The 25782-nt window shown below is 41.0% G+C and overlaps 1 protein-coding gene across 1 annotated transcript; it reads left to right on the forward strand.

Moving 5' to 3' along the window:
* The first annotated feature begins 2010 nt into the window (after window positions 1–2010).
* On the forward strand, window positions 2011–2980 carry LOC308686365 (serine protease inhibitor Kazal-type 1-like). Its single transcript, XM_081394777.1, has 4 exons — window positions 2011–2089; window positions 2470–2495; window positions 2573–2679; window positions 2787–2980. The coding sequence occupies exons 1-4, from the start codon at window positions 2050–2052 to the stop codon at window positions 2860–2862; spliced, it is 249 nt and encodes an 82-aa protein (XP_081250903.1). The 5' UTR covers window positions 2011–2049; the 3' UTR covers window positions 2863–2980.
* Window positions 2981–25782: the final 22802 nt, after the last annotated feature.

Raw genomic sequence — 25782 nt, forward strand, 5'->3', positions numbered from 1 at the left:
TGTGAGCACTCCTTCATACAAAGCAATATAGTCATTTAACTTTTGTAAGACACTTATTGTCAGAATGGCTGTATGCGGGGAGGGCGTGAATCATCATGAATAATGCTGTGATTCACACCTGAAGAGACAAAGACCCTCCCCTGGGAATATCCAACGCATTCTCATCCTTGGGCGTCATATACTGATGCTTTTGACATTTCGTCGACATTGAACGCACATGGCACCCTTTAGCGTCAATATGACATGCACAGAGCTTTGTTCGGTTATGGGTAGGTTTAGGTCTGGTGTAGGGTTAGGGTTAGACCGCTAGGAGGCGCCTTCTGGCCCATTTCTATCTGCGTCTCATATTGACGCTAAAGGGTGCCATGTGCATTCGATGTCGACGAAATGTCAAAAGCATCAATATATGATGCCCTAGGATGAGAACGGGCTGGAATATCATGAGGAATGTGACAGGGAACTATAGAGAATGACTGTGAGGAAACTTAATGATTGAATGTATTGTTTTCACAAAAACAAGTTTAAGTTAAATGTCTGACTATATATTTTCTTTACACAAAGACTTTATTTAAAAACTTTATACATACACTACCATTCAAAAGTTCAAAAGAAGTCTTTTCTGCTCACCAATGCTGAATTTATTTGATCCAAAATACAGCAAAAACAGTGATTTTGTGAAATAGAAAACATTTATCTTAAATTTAATATTTAAATACATTTTAAAATGCAATTTATTCCTGTGATCAAAGCTGAATTTGCAGAATCATTACACCAGTCTACAGTGTCACATGATCCTTCAGAAATAATTCTAATATGATTTGCTGCTCAAGAAAAATGTCTGATTATTATCAATGTTATTATCAGTATTATCAATATTATCAGTTGTGTACAAATTTCTTTCAGGATTCTTTGATGATCTGAAAGTTCAAAAGAACAACATTTATCTGAAATAGAAAGATTTTGTAACATTATAAATGTCTTCTTTACTGTCACTTATGATCAATATAAGGCATCCAAAAACAAGAAAACAACAACAGCATTAAAAAACGTCTCAGGTTACGACTATATCCTATGTTCCCTGAGAACAGGGAACGAGACACTGCGTCAGAACGCTATGGGGAACGCTTCTGCGTGAACCGGTGTCTGAAAAGCTTTAGTCTTTTTTTTATTTCATTTTTGTGAACTATACTTTAAATCACACTTAAAAATGCCTGAATGTCACTTTTTCATTTTCATTTGTCCTACTTTAGCAAAGGTGCTAAACTTCAGGGTGCTAATTCATGACTCATAATCACTAAAGAACATCAAACACTGCTGTTGATTTTAGGAAATAATGAAATAGGGAGTTGAACTTGAGGACATTCTGCACTGTTTCAACTGCATCTCTTCTTATGCAAAATATTATTTATAAAACTGCCAATGTCTAAATATGATTTTAGCAATCGTTATGTGAAGAATTCTAATATAAATATAAATTAATAAAGTCAGGCAAGATGCAAAAGTGCTATCCAAGTCCAAGGCAAACATTTATTTTCACATTGTCATGACAAAGTTGTGATGAAATCCCTCAGTAACGATTGTACGGGTTTCAGTATTCTCACATGTCCAACAGGGCTAAAAACTGCAAACCTCAATGAACAGAAAATACAAACAACTCCTATAATACTGGAGTCCCTGAAGTTAAAATTTAGATACTTTTAGGCACTATTTTGTATATTTTATTAGTGCCTCATACAAATGTTGCAGATACTTATGCGTCATATTTAAAAATAAATAAAAAAATAAATATTTGATAATAAGTGTAACATTTGCACAAAACATTTTCTTTGAAGAAGCTCTGAAGAAAGTAGTTCCCCAGTTAAGCAGTTCAAACTAAAGGTGTTGAGTAAACCTACCTCTGTGAGTGTGTGTGTGTGTGTGTGTGTGTGTGTGTGCGTGTGCGTGTGTGTGATGAATCGGTGGGATGGACATATACAGTATTGATATAAATAGGCGAATCATTTTATCACTGATCATATCCTCAGTGAGTTGACTCTCAGGTTGTGAACAATGTTTGCACGAGGAATCATCGTCCTTCTCTGCGTCCTAGGTGAGTAATATAATGATTTCATTTACAAAACAACTGATGTTAGGATGTTGGTAATTTGCCACATGAGGACCTGCGATACACACTGGTACAGTCTAATTTGGCTCATAATGAACAGTTTGATTGTTTAGTCTGCACATTCTTTAGAGTCTTAATTCACCATTGCTAAAGTAAGACAAATGAGAATGTGATTTAAGTATAGTTCACAAAAACAAAAGACCAAAGTGCTGTTTTTGTAAAAAAATAAAATAAAATAAAAACATTAGACCATATTGACTTTCATTGTATGGGCCAAACAAGAAGTTAGCATGTATGTTATTTGATTTCCTCTTGCCATATCATGATAAACTTTAATCTTTGTTTTTCCTTCTTGACACAAACAGTGGCCATTTCTGATGGAGAAAGAGAGGTGAGTAAATAAAGGCTGTAGAATTGCTTTCCTCCAGGTGCAAATAACTCAAGTTTTTTTTCTTTTTATGTCACAAGCCTGATTGCAAGGACGATTCTGACGCATGCACAAAGGAGTATAACCCTGTGTGTGGATCCGATGACATAACATACGGCAATGAATGCATGCTGTGTGCTGCCGTCAAGTGAGTTTAAAAATGCATGTATTTTAAAATAAAGTACTGTAGGTTTAAAACAGTTTAGAGTCGGTCACTTTCAAACTTTAATCTTCAATATAAACTCTCTTTTTTAGGGAATCAGGCGATGAAATCTTAATCCAGAACGAAGGCCCATGTGAGCCAGAGATTGAAGATCTGGAGGAGGAGTAACACAGGATGGCACCATGATTCGGCTTGACAGACCTTTAGTCAGCTACTCATGTCTCATTCATTACGACCTGAATGTGTAATGGTTTAATTCATAAATAAATGTTGCATATTGAAGCTGTTCTGTTTTCTCCCTCAAATCTTGGAAAGACACAATAAAATACGTGAATATTGGAAGGAGGGACCCAAACCATATCTAGAGCAGAATATCATAAATGGTCTTTTTTTTTTGTTTGTTTTTTTTTTTTATTATTTGTCAGGTAGACTATCTGCATCCTCGAAGCTTTCAGTTGGAAACCGAGACCGTGTAATACCATAACAATCAATTTTATTAAAGAAGGGTCATATTTATACACAAGATAAAGCAGATTCATCCACGATGGCCAGGCCATCCAGTCATATACTCAAGATCAACCTCTGCCTTATAGGGCATATTAAGAAATATAACAAGAGTTGTCAGATGTTCAAATGTATGTGCGTTAAGTGTATAAGTGTGTCCAAGGCCTTGTTCTTGTTTTGTTTGTGTCTATGATTTGTAGCTAATATAACGGAAAAACGTTACTCAAAAGTTTGAGAAATAAGAAAATATTAACACTCCCTGTGCACTGAAAACCTCAAGTGCGTTCCATTCGACCATAAGTGCCCTGTGAAGTGTACAAATTATAGTATTAATATATTATTTAATGAAAATACAAGTGACAAAATACTCAAAAGTAATTACTGTAAATGTATATTTCAAATACCTGTAATTAAAATACTGCACATAACCATCTAAAGTGAGATTCCAATCTGAAGGGAGCGATCAAGACCCGTGTGAAGGCCCTGCAAACAGCTTAGGGAATACGGGAACATCCATACATCACTTCACAGGAACTGGAGAGGAAATTTACCCACCAATCATTGCACATCTCTCCAATACTTTAGTAAGTTTTAATATAATAAATGCGGTGAAAATGACGAGGTTTAGATGTTATTACTGATTTTTATTAGTTTATTTAAAAAGCATTTTTTCAATACTGAAGCCACATTTTCAAAACTCTTCATACAGTCTGCATTAGCAACATGAATCTTGGCCAAACAGTTCAAGTGTTGTCTTCCTCGTTGATCCTCGTCTCCTGTGTGTTCTCCTGAGTCTGCTTCATTCCTGTGTCTCCATCCAATCTCCATCTACAAGAAAATGAACTGAGTCATTCAAGTCTGTATCGTCTGGATCTCTACTCACCCACTTACCTTCACCTGCACTGCCGATCACTCATCTAGTTGTTCAAAATAAACTCTCATTACCTGCATCCGTGTGTCTGTCCCTTCTGTCTTGTAACAGAATACCAGACCACACCGACAAACACCAGCATGAGCACTCCGGATCCCTTTCAGGACATCGTGGACGATATCCATCATGCACTTCCTCCTGTTCCACCAGCACCCACTACTGCATCCACTTCCGCAAACATTGTCTCTGCTTCTTGTTTCTTGTTTCAAAATTTCATGTTCCCCGGTGTTTCGGTGTTCCTGTTGTCGAATGCGCATGCGTCGCGTCTGAACGCGTTGTTGTCTTTGGAGCTCTATCGATTTGATTTATAATTCTTGATTTTACTCTTTACTTACAACAAACATTTTCTACTTTTCCTCACTGGGAAGCACTACTGCTCAAACCTCATAGTTACAATGCGGACTGTTGAGCAGACGTGTCTCAAGCCTGTTAGTGATTCAACGCTGGATACTCTTATAGGTTACTCCCGGGGATCACGGCTGAACGCGTCTTCTCAACACTCACTTACAAACATTTTTCACCTATCGTGCGTCTACTCTACACCCGTACCACTTAAAAGACGGATTATATCTAAGACGCTTGTCAGAAATTAGTATTAATTGATAGCATCACTGGTAGTGTCGTTGCTAACTTACTGTCCATCTGTTAAAATGGCGAATATATCAGATGCAAGTAGTCTACCTTTTGGTGCAGGTGAGGACACATTTGAGCTGCACGCGGTACAGTCTGAGCTGGAAGCTGTTGAGAAACAGATCCACGACCTTTTAGTGAGACAGGCCGAGCTGAGAGACCGGCGTTTGGCTCTTGAAACATCACGCGCTGATGCTCACAAATCAGAGATTAATGTTACTAACCCGCTGACTCCGACCTCGTCTACTCCGTGCGTTACTCGGCATCGGTCCCGAGCGCCAAGGTCGCGATCAGCCATGGTCTCGTTCACTCCGGCTCCAACACGCCACCACGAAGCCTGGATATTTCCGCAGCGGAAGACGCGAGTCAGGTCTAGACCAAGACCCTCTCCGACCCTCCCGGTTTTCGAGTTATCCACACAAAACCGCTTCTCCCCTCTTCGCGAAACAGAACGCGATGCTGTGATCATCGGTGATTCCATTGTTCGGCACGTCCATGCTACATCAGGTAAAAATAAGGTGCACAGTCACTGCTTTCCTGGTGCTCGTGTTTCTGAAATCGCTGCTCGCGTTCCCGAGATTCTGAACGATAACGAGCGCGTCGGAACTTTGGTATTGCACGCGGGAGTGAACGACATCAGGCTGCGCCAGACGGAAGTTCTGAAGAAAGACTTCAGGAATCTGATCGATACGGTACGCAGCACATCGCCTGATATAACGATCATTGTGTCAGGACCGCTTCCCACGTACCGTCTAGGACATGACAAGTTTAGTAGATTATTCGCGCTAAATGAATGGTTAACGTCATGGTGCAATGAGCAGAAACTGCTCTTTGTAAATAATTGGAATCTGTTTTGGGAGCGTCCTAGGCTATACCGTGCTGATGGCTTACACCCAAACAGATTCGGATCGGATCTACTGTCAGATAACATCTCCAAAATGTTAAATACCTTTTGACTAGTAACCAAAAGTCCAAATCATAGTCTCTGCTGCACCAAATTAACTGATATAAATACTAGTGTAGAACATTGCATAGAAACTGTGTCTATTCCTCGTTTAGTGCGATCAAATAATAAATCTACTGCAGGATCTAGGAAAAATCTAATTGTTATTAAAACAGAAAATGTTGCTATTAGTAAACAAAAACAATTTCTAAAGCTAGGTCTCTTAAACATTAGATCACTCACACCTAAGGCAGTTATTGTAAATGAAATAGTCACAGATAATAGCATAGATGTACTTTGCCTTACTGAAACCTGGCTTAAACCAAATGATTATTTCGGTCTAAATGAGTCTACTCCATCAGGATACTCCTATAAGCACGAGCCCCGTCTGATTGGTCGTGGCGGCGGTATTGCAACTATCTATAGAGATAATCTCAATGTTACTCAGAAAACGGGTTATAAGTTTATTTCATTTGAAGTACTTGTACTAAATGTTACGCTCTTAGATGATAGAAAAACATCCCTATTATCTTTAGCCTTGGCTACAGTATATAGACCACCAGGGCCTTACGCTGATGTCCTAAAAGAATTTGCAAATTTTCTCTCAGATCTATTGGTCAATGTCGATAAAATATTAATTATTGGAGATTTTAACATACACGTAGATAATCAAAATGATACGTTAGGGGCTGCGTTTATAGACTTATTAAACTCCTTTGGGGTTAAGCAAAACGTTACCGGACCAACTCATCGTTTTAATCATACACTCGATTTAATTATATCACATGGAACCGATCCAACCGATATAGATATCATTCCGCAAAGTGATGATGTAACTGACCATTACATGGTAACTTGCATATTACGTACCCCGGTAATATATCATGCTGCGCCGCGTTATCGATTAGGCAGAACAATCCTTCCATCCACCATAGATAATTTTTCAAATTGCTTATCGGATCTGTCTCAGCTGCTGCCTGAACCTAAACAAACAGATGAACTAGACGAACTAACCAGCACTATGAGCACCGTTCTCTCTGGAAAATGGGATATTGTTGCACCTATGAGACTAAAAAAGGTCAGAGAGAAAATTAAAGCACCATGGTACAACAATACTACTCGTGTTCTAAAGAGAGAAACCCGTAATTTAGAGCGTAAATGGAAACAAACTAATTTAGAGGTTTTTAGAATCGCTTGGAAAGACAGTACGTCACGCTATAAAAAGGCCCTAAAAGCGGCCAGGGCTGAGCATCTCCGCAAACTAATAGAAAATAACCAAAACAATCCTAGGTTCTTATTTAACACCGTGGCTAGACTAACAAATAAACAAGCGTCACCTGAACAAAATATTCCGTTACAGTTTAGTAGTAATGATTTCATGAATTTTTTCACTGAGAAAACAGAAAACATCAGATCCACAATTGTAAACGTTCAATCTTCAATCGCGCCTTATAATTCAGCCTCGATTATCACCCCGCAAGAACAATTACAGTGCTTTACAACTATAGAACAAAAAGAGTTAAATAAACTTATCATTTCCTCTAAAACAACAACATGTTTATTAGATCCCATACCAACTAAACTATTGAAAGAAGTGTTACCTATAGTGGAAGAGCCTCTCCTCAATATTATTAACTCGTCTTTATCTTTAGGTCATGTTCCAAGAACATTTAAATTGGCAGTTATAAAACCTCTCATTAAGAAACCACAATTAGACCCAAATAACCTAGCAAATTATAGACCCATTTCAAATCTTCCTTTTATGTCCAAAATATTAGAAAAAGTTGTGTCTGCCCAACTGGGCTCTTTCTTGCAAGAAAATGACACCTATGAAAAGTTTCAGTCTGGGTTCAGGCCGCATCATAGCACTGAAACTGCGCTCGTTAAAATCACAAATGATTTACTCTTAGCTTCTGACCAAGGCTGTATCTCAATACTAGTTTTACTTGAAATTAGTGCTGCGTTCGATACTATAGATCACACAATACTCTTAGATCGGCTACAAAACTATACCGGTGTTCAAGGACAAGCATTAAGCTGGTTCAGATCATACCTATCTGACCGCTACCATTTTGTCTATTTAAACGGAGAAAAATCGATCATAACTCCAGTAAACTATGGAGTGCCGCAGGGATCTGTGTTAGGCCCTCTATTATTCTCAATATATATGCTGCCACTTGGAAATATTATAAGGAAACATGGAATTAGTTTCCATTGTTATGCTGATGACACTCAACTATATATTTCATCACGGCCGGATGAAAACGCTAAATTATCCAAATTGACAGAGTGTGTTAAAGATATAAAAGATTGGATGACGCACAATTTTCTTTTATTAAATCCAGATAAGACAGAGGTAATACTTATCGGTTCAAAAAACCGCCCACAAAACCTCTTACAATACAACTTTAACATAGTAGGGTGTCCTGTTACTTTATCATCTACAGTAAAAGACCTGGGTGTTATATTAGATTGTAACTTGTCTTTTGAAAATCATATTTCATATGTTACAAAAACAGCCTTTTTTCACCTTAGAAATATTGCTAAATTACGTAACATGCTATCTGTTTCTGATGCAGAAAAGCTAGTTCATGCATTCATGACCTCGAGACTAGATTACTGTAATGCTTTATTAGCTGGTTGTCCTGCATCCTCAATAAACAAGCTACAGTTAGTCCAAAATGCTGCCGCTAGAGTTCTTACTAGATCAAGAAAGTTTGACCATATAACACCAATTTTATCATCACTACATTGGTTACCTATAAAGTTCCGTATTAATTACAAGGTATTGCTACTGACTTATAAAGCCCTAAACGGCTTAGCTCCAGTTTATTTAACGGATCTTCTATCGCCCTATAATCCATCGCGCTCTTTAAGATCACTAAATTCGAGGCTACTGGTCATACCTAGGATATCCAGATCCACCAAAGGAGGGAGAGCATTTTCACATTTAGCACCAAAACTCTGGAATAGCCTTCCTGATACTGTTCGTTGCTCAGATTCGCTCTCCCAGTTTAAAACTAGATTAAAGACGCATCTCTTCAGCCAGGCATTCATATAATATTTTAATCTTACAGTTAAATCCGGTCTCTACTTCATAAACGCCAGAGGAGAACTGGCCCCCGACTGAGCCTGGGTTCTCCCAAGGTTTTTTTTTTTTCTCCATTAGGTCACCTGATGGAGTTTTTCGGTTCCTTGCCACTGTTGCCTTTGGCTTGCTCAGTTGGGGATACTTAAATTGATTAATCGATTCACCAGTGCTATTGATCTGCATTACCAAACGTGGATGTTTTACACCAGAAACAAACACTGATGTACTATTTTATTTAATACTGTGAAGCTGCTTTGATACAATCTGTATTGTGAAAAGCGCTATATAAATAAAGTTGACTTGACTTGACTTGACTTCTTCACCACCGGTAATTGCCAGTCCCATGGCCCGACTGGCGCCCTTCTCAGGATCGGCGGAGGATTGCAACGGGTTCATCCTGCAATGGTCTTGGAGATGTAAACGCACTTGTATCCGAACGACCTCTCAAAGGTAGCGTTCGTTATAGCTCAGTTGAATGGTAAGGCGTTACGTTGGGCCGAATCACTCTAGTCCCAGAAAAGTGACATAGTCCAGGCTATCTTCAGTTTTCTAACCAACTTCAAGGAAGTTTTCAGAACGCCCACCTGAGATTCATCGATTGGAGAACGACTGCATCAGCTAAGGCAAAATTCCATGACTGTGAGTGAATATGCTCTGCAATTCCGTACACTAGCTGCAGCTAGCAGGTGGAATGAACAAGCTCTGATCACTACTTATTGTCAGGGTTTGAACCCTCGTGTGCGGTTGCATCTCGCTGCATACGAGGATTCCATCTGGCTTGAACGCTTCATCCAAATCTCCACACGCTTCACCACTCGTATGCAGTCATGTCTCGAAGAGCACCAAGACCAGCCACTCTCTCTTCCACCCCTCCGCCGACCTGAGTCCATCAGCCCTCGAGAACCAGCCCAAGAACCCATGCAGCTGGATAGCGCACGGTTGACTCACGCTGAACATCAGAGACGGCTGACCCAGAGTCTCTGCCTTTATTGTGGTTCCTCTGAACACTTCATCTCTAGATGCCCTATTCGTCCTCCTCGTCCCATGGTGAGTGCTATAGTTCCTTCGATAGACAAAATGAAACCATTCACTACATTTGTGAACCTAGCTACTGCCGAAGATATTATTCCAATCTTCGCCCTTCTCGACTCGGGGTCAGCTGGAAATTTCATCTCCGGCGCCCTCTGCCGTCAGCTCAAGCTCAAGTCTACCGCTACGCAATCCATCTATCAAGTCAACTCGATAACTGGCAGACCTCTCAGCTGGACCCATTCAGCTTCAAGTTGGAGCCCTACATGTGGAACAACAACATTCGCTGGTTCTGGAGGAATCCACCGCTGATGTGATTCTAGGGCACCCATGGTTGGAGGAGCACTATCCCATCATCTCCTGGAGGACCGGCGAAATCCTGAAGTGGGGCAACAGCTGTTTCCCGAACTGTTTTCCTGCACTTCCGGTTCCAACAACTCCTCGGTCCAGGGAGCTGTCCCTCTGCTCTACCTCCATCGAAAGTCCAGTGGAGAAACGTTCCATGGACATTCCTCCTTGTTATGCCCACTTCAGTGATGTTTTCTGCCCTCAGCGAGCCTCCAAGCTGCCTCCACATCGGCCATGGTACTGTGCCATCGATCTGCTTCAGGATGAGCCAGTGCACAGTGGGAAGATTTATCCTCTGTCATTTCCGGAAGAGAAGGCCATGGTGGAGTACATCAAGGAAGCTCTGGATCAAGGTTACATCCGTCTGTCTACTTCCCCTGCTGCTTCCAGCTTCTTTTTTGTGGCGAAGAAGGATGGAGGCTTGCCGCCCTGTATAGATTACCGTGCACTCAACCGGATCACTGTCAAATTCTGTTACCCCCTTCCTCTCGTCCCCGCTGCGCTAGAACATCTCCGTGGTGCCACTGTTTTCTCCAAGTTGGACCTCCGCAGCGCGTACAACCTCATCCGGATATGTGAGGGGAACAAATGGAAGACGGCCTTCGTGACCCCTACTGGGCACTATGAGTATCTCGTCATGCCATATGGATTGGCCAACGCCCCCTCTGTATTCCAGGACTTCATCCATGAGGTACTCCGGGAGTTCCTCCACAAGTCTGTCTTGGTCTATATAGATGATATCCTGATTTACTGCCGAAGTATGGCCGAACATCGCCACCATGTTGCAGAGGTCCTGAAATGCCTGAGGGATTTTCAGTTGTTCCTGAAGGCAGAGAAGTGCTCTTCCCACCAACCCTCAGTGCAGTTCCTTGGTTATCACATCGATAACAGTGGCATCCGGATGGACGAGGGGAAGGTGGATGCCATTCACAACTGGCCCATACCAACCACCAAAGAACTCCAACAATTCCTCGGATTCGCCAATTTCTACCGCCGTTTCATCCGGAACTACAGCACCATCTCCAGTCCACTTACTCACCTCCTACGCCACAAGCCCAAGTCTCTGTCCTGGACACCCATTGCCACTCAAGCCTTCGAGTCTCTCAAGAAATCTTTCACCTCAGTTCCCCTCCTGGTTAATCCAGATCCAGAGAAACCCTTCGTCGTGGAGGTTGACGCCTTGACCACAGGAGTGGGAGCGATCCTTTCCCAGCAGCAGGGAAACCCAAGTAGACAGGGAAACCCAAGTGGACTCCATCAATGCACCTTCTTCTCCCGCAAACTCAACCCGGCGGAAGTCAACTACGACATCGTCAACAGGGAGCTGTTAGCCGTACCTTCTGTCACAGCCACCAGAACTCTTGGAACCAGTTCCTGGGTTGGGCCGAGAACGCACAGAACTCCCTGCGGCAACCTACCACTGGACTCACTCCCTTCCAGTGCATGCTCGGTTACCAACCCCCATTGTTCCCCTGGTCTGGGGAACCATCGGATGTTCCTGCTGTCGACTACTGGTTCCGAGAGGGTTTGGGACTCTGCTCACCACCAGCTGCAACAGGCACTGTGCAGACGTAGAATGACAGCCGACATTCGCCACTCCGACGCTCCTATGTACCAGCCAGGTCAGAAGGTCTGGCTGTCCACCAGGGACATCAGGTTACGTCTGCCTTGTCGAAAGCTGAGTCCCAGGTTCATTGGCCCCTTCACCATCGTGAAGCAGATCAACCCTGTCACTTATCAACTCCAACAACTACCACCACAGTACAGGATTCATCCTACCTTCCACGTCTCCTTTTTGAAACCTCATCATACCTCTGTTTCCGTTTCCACAGAGCCTGGCACAGCCGCAGAACCTCCCCTTCCACTCATCCTAGAGGACGGTGCCACCTACCAGGTTCACGATATCTTGGACTCCCGGCGCCGTGGTGGTCTACTAGAGTACCTCGTGGACTGGGAGGGCTACAGTCCCGAGGAACGCTCATGGGTACCCAGAGACGATATACTTGATCCTAACCTGCTCGATCAGTTCCACGCCACTCACCCAGAGAGACCCGCACCCCGGGGTAGAGGCCGACCACCACGACGTTGGGGTCCATGGCCCTCAGGATTGGGCCGTGGAGGGGGGGTTATGTCACAACCACGCCAGACTCCACCCTCACACAATCACAGCGCACTCCCTCTCCTGAGTACTGATCTCACACACCTGCACATCATCAGTCCAGCAATTACCTCCAGCACTTAAGCCCCACTCTCACTCTCAGTCATTGTCCGGTATTGTTTGCATCAAGACGCTAACGCTGTGCTTACCTCTAGAACTCCAAAGCTGTTTACCTGTTTCCTTGTAATCTCTCCAAGTCTTCCTCGTTGTTCCTTGTCTCCAGTGTGTTCTCCTGAGTCTGCTTCATTCCTGTGTGTCTCCATCCGATCTCCATCTACAAGAAAACTAACTGAGTCATTCAAGTCTGTATCGTCTGGATCTCTACTCACCCACTTACCTTCACCTGCACTGCCGATCACTCATCTGGTTGTTCAAAATAAACTCTCATTACCTGTATCCGTGTGTCTGTCCCTTCTGTCTTGTAACAGCTGTGTGATAGATGGTGATTTCTGTGCTCTTCTTTGTGTTTAACTGAGTGCTGTTAGACACTTTTGATACAGTTTGCCCATTATGTGAAAACATCAGTGTCCCATCGATCATATCTGTATTCCTTCTTAATTATTTGAGAAGCCGAGGGGGGAGAAGCTTTTGTAGGCCTAAAGTCCATCACTTTTTCTCCTGTTTATTGGTCAAATAAGGAGATATGTCATTGTATGTTGTTTCTTTTATTTGGTTTGTAGGGAAGTTAGTTTTTTTGTGTGTGAGAGTTAGTTTCTGTTTGTTTATTGTTTTGGCATCAGGCTCACCCCTGAAAATTTTGCTGCCAAATATTATTTTTTTTGTCGTTTCTTTTCTTTTTTTTTTAAAGAAATGTTGTGAAAATCGAAAGAATATTGCTATGAAAATAAACCAAAGTACACGAAAAGAAAAATGGGGAACTATTGTTTTGTAATTTATGTTACAGCCTGACCTAGACCAGGAACCGCAACACATTGTAGGATAAAAAATGAAGACTAATTTATTAATAAAAAATAAATAAAAATTAATTATTTTTTTCCCAATATCTTTACAAATAGGAATTTATTTGTCAAAAATAAAAAGACAACCATTCCTGAAGAAATAATAATTACAAAAACAACCAAAAAAAAACAAAAAAAACATCAGCAACATGCATATAATCAGGTATGTGCAGGACTGGAGTCCCAGCTGTGTCAGGAGTCTTTCTGCGTAGAGTTTGTATGTTTTCTCCGTGTTGATAATGGTTTCCTCTGGGTTTGCCCCACAATTCAGAGACATACAGGACAGGTGAATTTGAGATGTTAGGTGTGAGTGTGTCATCCCTGTGTTGGACCGGCCATCTGTTCAGGGTCTTTTACTGCCCGAGGTCAAACGCTGGTGTACGACTGGAAAAACTAGAAGATGCAGAGCAAGATGCAGAGCAAGGAAATTAACATTTGAACTCTCTCTTGCAAAATGAGCATCCCCACCCAAGACGCAATAAAACTGAGTCAATCACCTCAGTATCGTCTTAACCCCCTGGGGTCGGCTATCGCGCCGGCGCGATAGGCTCGTTTTTTCCGTATGAGTGCAAAAAAAAAAAATTTAATTAATTAATTTTTATCTTATATGCTTGTGTTATACATCAATCGATCCTGTTTAGTGTGTATTTTTTTTGTGTATGCTCATAATAAAAACAAAGTGTTGTGCTTTTCGCCAAATAAAGAAAAATAAACATGATGCGAGTTCTGTCTACTCTCCGTCAGTGAAGTCAATTCTGAAATGCGTCCGAAAATGAACTGTAACTCAGCGAATACTCAGTCAAACAGGCATACAGACACACAGGCATGAAACTTGAATTATCTTCTTTTAAATGAAGTATTTTTTATAAAAAATAAATATTCACATTTTATATAATATGTATGTAAAGAGAGAGATGTCAGTCGTTCTCATCTCAGCTAATTACGTTTTAATGTGACTCCGTCTACGGAGACCGCGCTATTCAAACGCAAATGTGAGGCGATCCATACAAACCTGTGAAACGCCCACATCAGCTGGATAAGGCCGGTGAAACACTGGATGCGTGGCGTAAGCGTCTCAGCTGCGTGGCGTGTCCGTTTTTATTTCGGCTCCCATGTTAACAGTTTAGAGTTTGCACACTGCCTGTGTGAGACGCGCGTCTCAGGCGCGGCACGAGCCGCGTGGAAAACGCGTGCATTCTAGAAATAGAACCAACGCCTATTTTTCACGCGACACGCAAGCGTCTTGGAAGCGTTTCCATGCAAAATTGAATAGGAAAATCTGTTTAATTTGTCATTTTGACATGCATACATCTTAATAAATGTCCCTTTGATGTTTAAAAGTGTCTAGGTTTTGACATAAATGCAAATATAAATGTAATTTTACAAAATATGATCGATTTTCAAATACTGCTGTATTGAATGAACAGCTTTTAGCTAACTCTATTGCTATATTGAGATGAGGAATATATACTGTATGTGTTTTGTCAAAAATAAAGTCATCAACTAACTAATGAATCCTTTACTTTGAAATACGTATGATAAAATGTATACTTTAGTTTTGAAAGACGTTGACTAGTTTTGAAAATATTATAAAGTATGTATGTGCATGCATATATATATATATGTGTGTGTATATATGAAGAGTTCAGATGCAAAAGCCTCTAAATGCCATCTGAAATTTTCTCCTAGAATGATCATTTTTATGAAGCTTGTATATTTAAGTTAGCTATAGGTGACACACCTGAATGAATGGCTCATTAAGTATGCAGGGACGTAGTCTCACCAGGTGTGAACTACTAAATATGCATGATGCTGTTGGAGCGTTTACGCCCCATCCGCATATTGGCTTTCCAAACTAAAAGTGTTTCACAAAACTAAAATCAATGTATCGTTTTATGTGAATGATTAGGCAGGATGATTTTCATATCATTTTGAAGAAAAAACAGTAGGCGATGACATCCATTAGTCAAAAGTCTTATTGCCACATATTTAGTATGTGTTTTGTGGCCTTATTTCAGAAACTTTCATTTTTAGTTTTTTCGATAACCATGCATAAACATTATTCTCTCAAAAATGAAAACATGTACATACATGTGGCTCACATATTATGGAAGTCCTGTTTGTGCTATATAGAGTGAATTTACACCTTTGCCATTAATATGTTTATAAGCAACTGAAAAAAGCACAAATGTCAGGGCATGTCAGAACATCTCAAGGACCCCAAAAACACCCCAGACCCCAGAGGGTTAATCTACATCTCCTTCCCTTCACCTCCTCTTCCCCCATCTCTTCTCTCTCTTACGGAGATCACCTAAAATTTACCCAAAACTCTTGATGTGAACAATTATCATTCAACACTATATATGTTTGGTATAATTCAAAATGGTTCTTCTTGCTGAAGCTCAGACATGCTGTGTAACACACAAGAATGAGCCTCAATGGTCCTGGAGAAAGCTCAGACGTGCTACATAATACGAGAATGAACATCATTGATTCTTGTGAAAGCTCAGACTTGCTGCGTAACACACGATAATGAACCTCATTGGTTCTTGAGGAAGCTCATACGTGCTGTGTAACACAACAATGAACCTAATTGGTTCTTAGAAAGCTCAGACCTGCTGCATAACACAAAAATGAACCTCACTGGTTCTTGAGAAAGCTCAGACGTTCCGCGTAACACGAGAATCAGGGCTGGACTGGGACAAAAAAATCTAAACTGGCCCACTACATATAATCATAAACACCACCCATCTTTGCACGCACTTGTATATGTATACCAGAAGGCCAGTCCGTCCCTGAAAAGAATAAACCTCATTGGTTCTTGAGAAAGCTCAGACTTGCTACGTAACACAAGAATGAACCTCACTGGCTCTTGAGAAAGCTCAGACTTGCTACGTAACACGAGAATTAACCTCATTGGTTCTTGAGAAAGTTCAGACTTGCTGAGTAACACAAGAATGAACATCATTGGTTCTTGAGAAAGCTCAGACTTGCTGTGTAACACACGAGGATGAACCTTATTGGTTCTTGAGAAAGCTCAGACTTGCTGCGTAACACGAGTATGAACCTCATTGGTTCTTGAGAAAGCTCAGACTTGCTGTGTAACACACGAGGATGAACCTTATTGGTTCTTGAGAAAGCTCAGACTTGCTGCGTAACACGAGTATGAACCTCATTGGTTCTTGAGAAAGCTCAGACTTTTGCGTAACACAAGAATTAACCTCATTGGTTCTTGAGAAAGCTCAGACTTTTGCGTAACACAAGAATGAACCTCATTGGTTCTTGAGAAAGCTCGGACTTGATGCGTAACACAAGAATGAACCTCATTGGTTCTTGAGAAAGCTCGGACTCGCTGCGTAACATGAGAATGAACATCATTGGTTCTTGAGAAAGCTCAGCCTTGATGCGTAACACGAGGATGAACCTCATTGGTTCTTGAGAAAGCTCAGACTTGCTAAGTAACACGAGAATGAACCTCATTGGTTCTTGAGAAAGCTCAGACTTGCTACGTAACACAAGAATGAACCTGATTGGTTCTTAAGAAAGCTTGGACTCGCTGCGTAACATGAGAATGAACCTCATTTGTTCTTGGAAAGCTCAGACTTGCTGCGTAAAACGAGAATGAACCTCATTGGTTCTTGAGAAAGCTCAGACTTGCTGCGTAACACGAGAATGAATATCATTGGATCTTCTGAGAATATAGTTCCCAGTATGTATACGGTTTGAAGATGGCTGTGTCTCATGTGACCTTGTTATTTGTACACGCTGTGACTATACAAATCACAACATGTAAATAGGAAAATGTTGGCGTTATTTTGTCACTTATTGGGAGCCGTATGCTAGCTGGAGCCATTTACCTCCAGTCTTTCTGCTAATCTAGACTAGCGGCTAACGGTGGGTGCATCAGACAGAGTTACAGCACGCATGGAGATGAAAAGGGTATGTATGGCCTTATCTAACTCTGGGGGATACGGTGAATAAGGTCAAATCCCAAAATGTCGGCGTGTTCCTTTAATGTCATTATCAAATACAAATCTGGTATTTGTATCTACACTCTGGTATCTACACTGTTAAAAATAAAGGTTCTTTACTGACATTGATGGAAACTTTCTATTCCAAAAAAGGCATAGTGGAAAACATTTTATAGTGGAAATAAATGTTCTTTAGAATCTTAAAATGTTCTTCAATCTGAGAAAAAAGTCTCCTTTAAGAACTGTTGACTGAAAGGGTAGAATAAATAATTCATCAAAAAATGAAACAAACAACAGTATTATCAGTGTGAATCATGGACGGTGACGCACGCAGCATTCATAGAGATAAAATAAAAACAATATGTTATATGTATTTGTAATAAAACACGTTAAACATTATACACACAACAGATATGATTATTTTGCTGTAATTTCCAGACCATTCTGAAACCGTTGATTGCCACTCTGGCCCTTATGTGGCCTCGCCACTGGTTGACACACAACTAATCCAACATGTATACCATATATGGCATAGTAAGAAATATAATAACAAGTAAGTGAGGTCAGATATGCGAGAGTATAAGTGTGTCCAAGGCCTTGTTCTTGTTTTGTCTAGGTGTGTCTATGATGTGCAGATAACATAACGGAAAGAAGTTACACAATTGCAGCCTTACACAAGAACGGAAACTTGGAGCGGAACTCGGAAACTTTCTTTCTTACAGAAGAAAGAAACTTGGTATAACTTTATTTTAAGGTGACATAGTTACACGTTTTTACAGAATTTACAGAAAGAAGTGGATTTACTTAAAAAAAATGGCAAGAACAAGGTGAAGCTTTGCTACTAGCCAGAGAAGGTCAACGTGAGGCCTTGGCATTAGCAAAAGCTGCCACAGAAAAGTAACCCCAGCCATTTGTGTTCCTCGAGAGAGAAAGCTTTCTGATTTCAGTTGTATATCAGGGGAACAGGATGTGGAGAAATGGATTGATCAAGCGAGATCCACCTTTCTGTTGTCCCACATACCCGAGGATGATCAAGTTGAACTTCTTAAAAAGCACCTTAAAGGGGAAGCTAACTGTAAAGTTGATACTGGGTGAAACGGAAAATGATCCAGAAATTATATTTGAGGTGCTCCTTGACATGTATGGCGACAGAACACCAGTTGGTACTCTACTGAGGGAGTTTTACGAAACCACTCAGAGACCAGGAGAGACGGTAAAGGCATATACTTATGCTTTTCAGGAATTGAATTGAATTGTTTATTGATCCAACAATCAGCTATCTCATATATATACATGGTGCTGTTCTTCCTGTGGTCAAAATCACTATTACATATCAATTTTTACAAAATAAGCATGCATTCATACAACATACAAACATAAACAAAGACAAAAGATGAACTGAAAATATTCCTTGATTTAAGTTTAGATCAAACTCATGAACTAACAACCCATGTATACTTATAGGATCAAAAACTTTTACTTATATAGCACCTTTTTAACAAAAAAAACAAAAGTAAAAAGTCATAAGAACTTGTGTAAATAAATACAATTTCAATTTAATTTTACCATCTTACTAGCTTCATTGACCAAAAAACTAGGTAAGGAATTCCATGCTACCATGGTCCTATAGTGTAATGTTCTCTGTCCGGCTCTTGTTCTATAAACAGGCAGGAGAAATCTTCCTTCTGATGACTGACGTGTGACATATTCGTGTCCATCCTGAGAAAACTTAAAATTATTAAATAAAATAACAGGAGTTCTTGTTGTTATAACATTGCTTGCAAAACCAAGAAGAGAATAATATAACGTCTCAGTTTACGACTGTAACCTATGTTCCCTGAGAACAGGGAACGAGACACTACGTCAGAATGACGCAATGGGGAAATGCCTCAGGCGTGACAGGTGTCTGAAATCAAATATCAACTCACGTCAATCATGTTGACCGGCGACAGCCCGTGAATCATCAGCTTGATTGATTAACGCGCGACCTGGATGTATAAAGGGGAGCCTTGCACACAAGACAACATCCTATCGTCTGAAGGGACTGTTGCAGGCAGGCCCCGAGGCATGGCAGAAATATTCAGGGGAACGTGCCACTTGAAATGCCACCAAGCAGGCCTGACCTGGTGTCACCACATAAGACACTACAGTCTGGCCACTTCCTGTCTGTCCGAAGACAGAGCCTCTGGACACTTGCCTTTGGAAGGCACCCAATCCAAGGGACTGCGAAGCAGGCAGTGAAACACTCAGCCCGGATCTCAGAGACGGGACATCCTGGAGAGTATGACTTAGCATAGTGCTTTACGACCCTTGCCAGCGAGGGGAGTTTCTCTACTCGATCCATGGATCTACCCAGTGTTTGTGTTTCAAAACACTGAGGAGGCCCGTGAGGGCCTAAAGGGAGCTTACCTCCAGGAAGGCCTGGTAGGACCTCTAACCTGGCGACCACAACATGTCATATGGAGAGGAAGCCTACTACTGTACATATACTAACACATAACTAGCTTGCTATTTGCATGAAGGCCTCTGCAGGATGACTCTGAAAGTAGAGGAAGCCTGAAACATGCAATATGCATATGGAGGCCTCAGCAGTACGACTCTCATATGGAGAGGAAGCCTAACACATATCTAGCAATAGTATATAACGGTACAGTAAGTATATGGAGTATATGGAGGCCTCAGCAGTACGACTCTCATATGGAGAGGAAGCCTACTACATAAACCAACATAAAAGCTAGCTTGCTATTAGCATGAAGGCCTCTGCAGGATGACTCTGAAAGTAGAGGAAGCCTGAAACATGCAATATGTATATGGAGGCCTCTGCAGTACGACTCTCAAATGGAGAGGAAGCCTAACACATATAACTAGCAATGAGCATACGCAATACAGTAAGTATATGGAGGCCTCAGCAGTACGACTCTCATATGGAGAGGAAGCCTACTACATAAACCAACATAAAAGCTAGCTTGCTATTAGCATGAAGGCCTCTGCAGGATGACTCTGAAAGTAGAGGAAGCCTGAAACATGCAATATGTATATGGAGGCCTCTGCAGTACGACTCTCAAATGGAGAGGAAGCCTACAACATACACTGACAAAAGCTAGCTTGCTAATTTGCTGCTGATCGATTGTTCCTGTCTGCTCCTGTCTGCCTCGCTGCCTGCTGTGAGTGTGTATGTTTGCTTTGGTGCGGTAAGCTCCGTCTTAGCCTTGTATTTCTTTGTTTTGAACCATCATTTACTACCATTTCTAGTTGTTTATACTACTACATTTTACCCAACATCTCTGATTAAACTGACATCGCTAGCTTCTGCTATTAGTACTACTAGTACTAGCACAAAACACTAGTAATTCGCTAGCCTGTTAACGCGCCACCCGTGCGCTCAGCTATTTTTATTTATTTATTTTTCTCTCGCGCGTCCGCGCCTTTGAGTTCATAAAAGCTCAGGTGAGTAAGAATCAGTCAACAAACACGGTGAGTAATGTCTTGTCCTGTTATTGTCACCTGCACTTCATGTCACATGTTTAGCATAGGCTTCTCTGTCGACAATATAGGATTTATATGTGATAAATGTAAGGAGACAGTTAGGCTGACAGAGAAGATTTCAGAATTAGAAACACGCATCCAAACTTTAATTGAGGATAGTAAGAGTGCTATAGCTTCTGATGTTTTGGATGCGCATAGAATAGTGAACACTTTACATGAGTGGGTTCCGGCTGAAGTAGAGCCTGTGCAGCCGGGCAAATGGGTGACAGTGAGGGATCGCTCTAGTCACTGATCTAAAAACCACTCTTCCGTTCCGATTACCATAACAAATCGATTTGCCCCGCTCAGTGAAACACCCACTGAGAATGATTGTGCCCTAGTTATTGGCGATTCTATTACACGGAACGTGAAAATAGAGACACCAACCACCATAGTCACATGTTTGCCGGGAGCCAGAGCGCCTGACATCAAAGCAAATTTAAAAGTGCTGGCTAATGCTAATCGTAAATTCTCTAAGATCATTATTCATGTCGGCACTAATGATGTTCGACTCCGCCAGTCGGAGATCACCAAAATTAATATTAAAGAGGTGTGTGAACTTGCAAGTACGATGTCAAGGACTGCAATCTGCTCTGGCCCCCTTCCTGTTCGCAGGAGTGATGAGATAGTTAGTAGATTGTGTTCGCTTAACGGTTGGCTGTCGAAGTGGTGTCCGCTTAATAATATAGAATTTATAGACAATTGGAAAAGTTTTTGGGGCAAACCTGACCTGTTGAAAAGAGATGGTATTCATCCCTCCTGGGATGGTGCTGCTCTTCTCTCTAGTAATATGGCTCATAGTCTTAGAGCTCAAACATGACAATCTGGGGCTCAGGTCAGGAAGCAGACAGACTGGCTAAACCGACCGTCTGCTAGCGGCCTCACGTCACTGAGGTCAGATAAATCCCATCACATAGAGCCTCTTTCACCTAGCTATCATCATATAGAGACTGTGTCTGTTCCCCGAATTTGGAAATCCAAAAAAAACGTTTTAACCCATCTAAGGTTAAAAATTTAATTGATGTTCAACAAATAAAAAACAGCTATAATACAGACGAGCAAATGCTAAAGCTTGGGTTGCTGAATATTTGATCGCTTACTTCAAAAGCACTCATTGTTAATGATATGATTTCAGATAATAACCAAGATGTGCTGTGTTTGACAGAAACCTGGCTAAAACCAAACGATTACATTACTTTAAATGAGTCCACCCCGCAAGATTACTGTTATAAACATGAGCCTCGTCTTATACACAAAGGGGGTGGTGTTGCTGTAATTTAAAGTAATAGTTTCAAAACCACTAAGAAATCAAGTTTTAAATATAATTCTTTTGAAGTATTGGTGCTTAATGTAAAATATAGTGTAAACGATAAATCGCGTTTGAGATTTGTGCTGGCTACTGTATACAGGCCACCAGGGCACCATACAGACTTTATCAAAGAATTTGCGGACTTTCTATCAGAATTAATATTGACGGCAGATAAAGTACTAATTGTTGGTGATTTTAATACACACATTGATAATGAAAAAGATGCATTGGGATTGGCATTTAAAGACATTGTAAATTCAATTGGAGTTAGACAACACGTGTCAGGACCTACTCATCATCGTAATCATACTCTAGATCTAATATTATCACACGGAATAGATGTTGATGCCGTTGAAATTCTGCAGCAGAGCGATGACATCTCAGATCATTATCTAGTCTTGTGTAAACTTCATTTAGCCAAGGCTGCAAAGCCGACTCCGTGTTTCAAATATGTGAGACCTATCACTTCTGCCACTAAAGATTGCTTTATTAATAATCTTCCTGATCAGTTTCATCATCTCAGCATCCCAGATAGCTTAGAAGAACTCGATATTACAACAGAAACGTTTAACTCTCTCTTTTCCAGCACTTTAGACACAGTTGCTCCGTTGCGCTTAAAGAAGATTAAAGAAAATAGTCCAATGCCGTGGTACAACGAGCACACTCGGGCCCTTAAGAGAGCAGCCAGAAAAATGGAGCGCAACTGGAAGAAAACAAAACTAGAGGTATTTCACATTTCATGGAAAGAGAGCTCGATTGCTTACAGAGAGGCTTTAAAAGCTGCTAGATCTGCTTATTTTTCAACCCTATTAGAAGAAAATAAACATAATCCTAGGTATTTATTTGAAACAGTGGCTAAACTAACGAAAAATAAAGCTTCAAGCCCAGAAGTTTCCAAGCAACACAGCAGTAATGATTTTATGAACTTCTTCACTTATAAGATTGATAATATCAAGGACAAAATTATAACTATGCAACCGTCTACTACAGTATCTCATCAGGCAGTGCATTGTAGTCTCCCTGAGGAAAAATTAGATTCATTCGTTGCTATAGGAGAGGAAGAATTTACTAAACTCGTTAAATCATCTAAATCTACAACATGTATGTTAGACCCTATACCGACTAAGCTACTGAAAGAGATGCTTCCAGAGGTCATAGATCCTCTTCTTAATATCATTAATTCATCTTTGTCTCTAGGATACGTACCAAAAAAGCTGGTTAAACGCTTGTTAAAAAAACGCAACTTGATCCTACAGAATTAGTCAATTACAGGCCAATCTCGAATCTACCTTTTATGTCAAAGATATTAGAAAAGGCAGTATCCTCACAACTGTGTTCCTTTCTTGAGAGAAATGATATCTGCGAGGATTTCCAGTCCGGATTTAGACCATACCATAGTACCGAGACAGCTCTCGTTAGAGTCACAAATGATTTGCTCTTATCATCCGATCGTGGTTGTATCTCGCTATTAGTGTTACTCGATCTTAGTGCTGCATTTGACACCATTGACCACAACGTTCTTTTAAATAGATTAGAACATTATGTTGGCATTACGGGAAATGCACTAGCATGGTTTAAATCATACTTATCTGACCGTTATCAGTTTGTAGCAGTAAATGATGAGATGTCTCATCGATCGCAAGTTCAGTATGGCGTACCACAAGGCTCAGTACTAGGACCGCTGCTGTTCACTCTGTACATGCTACCATTAGGAGATATCATTAGGAAACATGGAATTAGCTTTCACTGTTATGCTGACGATACTCAGCTCTATATTTCTTCAAAACCTAACGAAACTTATCAATTCACTAAATTAACGGAATGCATAGCGGCACTCGTAATTTCCTACTTCTAAATTCTGAAAAAACAGAGTTTCTAATTATTGGACAAAAAACGTCCTCACGTAATAACCTAGAATACTGTCTAACACTTGATGGCTGCTCTGTTAAGTCTTCGTCGTCGGTTAGGAACCTGGGTGTGCTCTTTGATACCAATCTTTCATTTGAAAGTCACGTGTCTAGTATCTGTAAAACTGCATTTTTCCATCTTAAAAATATATCTAAATTACGCCATATGCTCTCATTGACAAATGCGGAACAATTAGTTCATGCGTTCATGACCTCAAGGCTAGATTATTGTAATGCTCTACTGGGTGGTTGCCCTGCACGCTTAATAAACAAACTACAGCTGGTTCAAAACGCAGCAGCTCGAGTTCTTACCAGAACCAGGAAGTATGACCATATTAGCCCAGTTCTGTCAAAACTGCATTGGCTCCCTATTAAACATCGCATCAATTTTAAAATATTGCTGATTACTTACAAAGCACTAAATGATTTAGCTCCGCAGTACTTGAGCGAGCTCTTAACGCATTATACTCCTTCACGTCTATTGCGATCTCAAAATTCCGGCCAGTTACTAATACCTAGAATATTAAAATCGACTGCTGGCGGTAGATCCTTTTCCTATTTAGCACCAAAACTCTGGAACAGTCTTCCTACCATTGTCCGGGAAGCAGACACACTCTGTCAGTTCAAAGCCAGATTAAAGACACATCTCTTTGACCTAGCATTCACATAATACATTATAGACTTCTAAAATTTAATGTTAGGCTGCATAGATTAGGTCAGCCGGAACCGGGAACACTTCCCATAAATCCTGATGTACTCGTTACATCGTGAGAAGAATGGCATCTACGCTAATTTTAGTGTCTGTGTTTATCCCGAGGTTTTCCTGCAGCCTGCCGGATCCAGGCCGTATCCAGATCTGACGAAGGTCCTTCGCCTGGACCAAGGACAACGCAGTGCTGAAGTGCCAACTAGTCTCTCCCTATGGAGGATCCACACAGAGGTTTCTCACAGGTTCGTGTTTAAAGTCTGTGTAGAGGGAATGGTGTCGTCTTAGCGGCCCCTAATTTAATAACAAATTATTGCGACGGAAGCAAACCAATCAAAACTGGCTTTGGATGGAAAATGTCTTAACTCTGCTGTGAAGCCAAAACGATATCTGTTACCTTAAATTATACACTTATCTCTGTGAAGCTGCTTTGAGGCAATCTACGTTGTTAAAAGCGCTATATAAATGAAGATGACTTGACTTGACTATTTGCATGAAGGCCTCTGCAGGATGACTCTGAAAGTAGAGGAAGCCTGAAACATGCAATATGTATATGGAGGCCTCAGCAGTACGACTCTCATATGGAGAGGAAGCCTAACACATATAACTAGCAATGAGCATACGCAATACAGTAAGTATATGGAGGCCTCAGCAGTACGACTCTCATATGGAGAGGAAGCCTAGCACATATATAAGCAATAACTAGCCCGCCTAGGCTAAAAAAAAAAATATATGGAGGCCTCAGCAAAACGACCCTCATAAGGAGAGGAAGCCTATACTGACAAAAAACTAGCTTGCTATTTGCATGAAGGCCTCAACCGGGTGACTCTAAAAGTAGAGGAAGCCTGAAACATGCAATATGTATATGGAGGCCTCAGCAGTACAACTCCCACAGGGAGAGGAAGCCTAGCACATATATTGGCAATAACTAGCCCGCCTAGGCTCAATAAGTATATGGAGGCGTCAGCAATACGACCCTCATATGGAGAGGAAGCCTACTACACATACTGTTAAATCATAACCAGGAAGGCCTGGTGAGGCCTGTAACCTGGCAACCGCAGCACCTGGTAACATAGT

Source organism: Scardinius erythrophthalmus (assembly GCF_964197995.2).
Source record: "Scardinius erythrophthalmus genome assembly, contig: HAP1_SCAFFOLD_214, whole genome shotgun sequence".
Lineage (NCBI taxonomy): Eukaryota > Metazoa > Chordata > Actinopteri > Cypriniformes > Leuciscidae > Scardinius > Scardinius erythrophthalmus.

Bases quoted from the DNA above. Each gene is read 5' to 3' on its own strand.
- LOC308686365 (XM_081394777.1), top strand. From the start codon at position 2,050: ATGTTTGCACGAGGAATCATCGTCCTTCTCTGCGTCCTAG. The intron at 2,496-2,572 runs GTGAGTAAATAA...TTATGTCACAAG, and splicing joins TTTCTGATGGAGAAAGAGAG to CCTGATTGCAAGGACGATTC. The intron at 2,680-2,786 runs GTGAGTTTAAAA...TCTCTTTTTTAG, and splicing joins ATGCTGTGTGCTGCCGTCAA to GGAATCAGGCGATGAAATCT.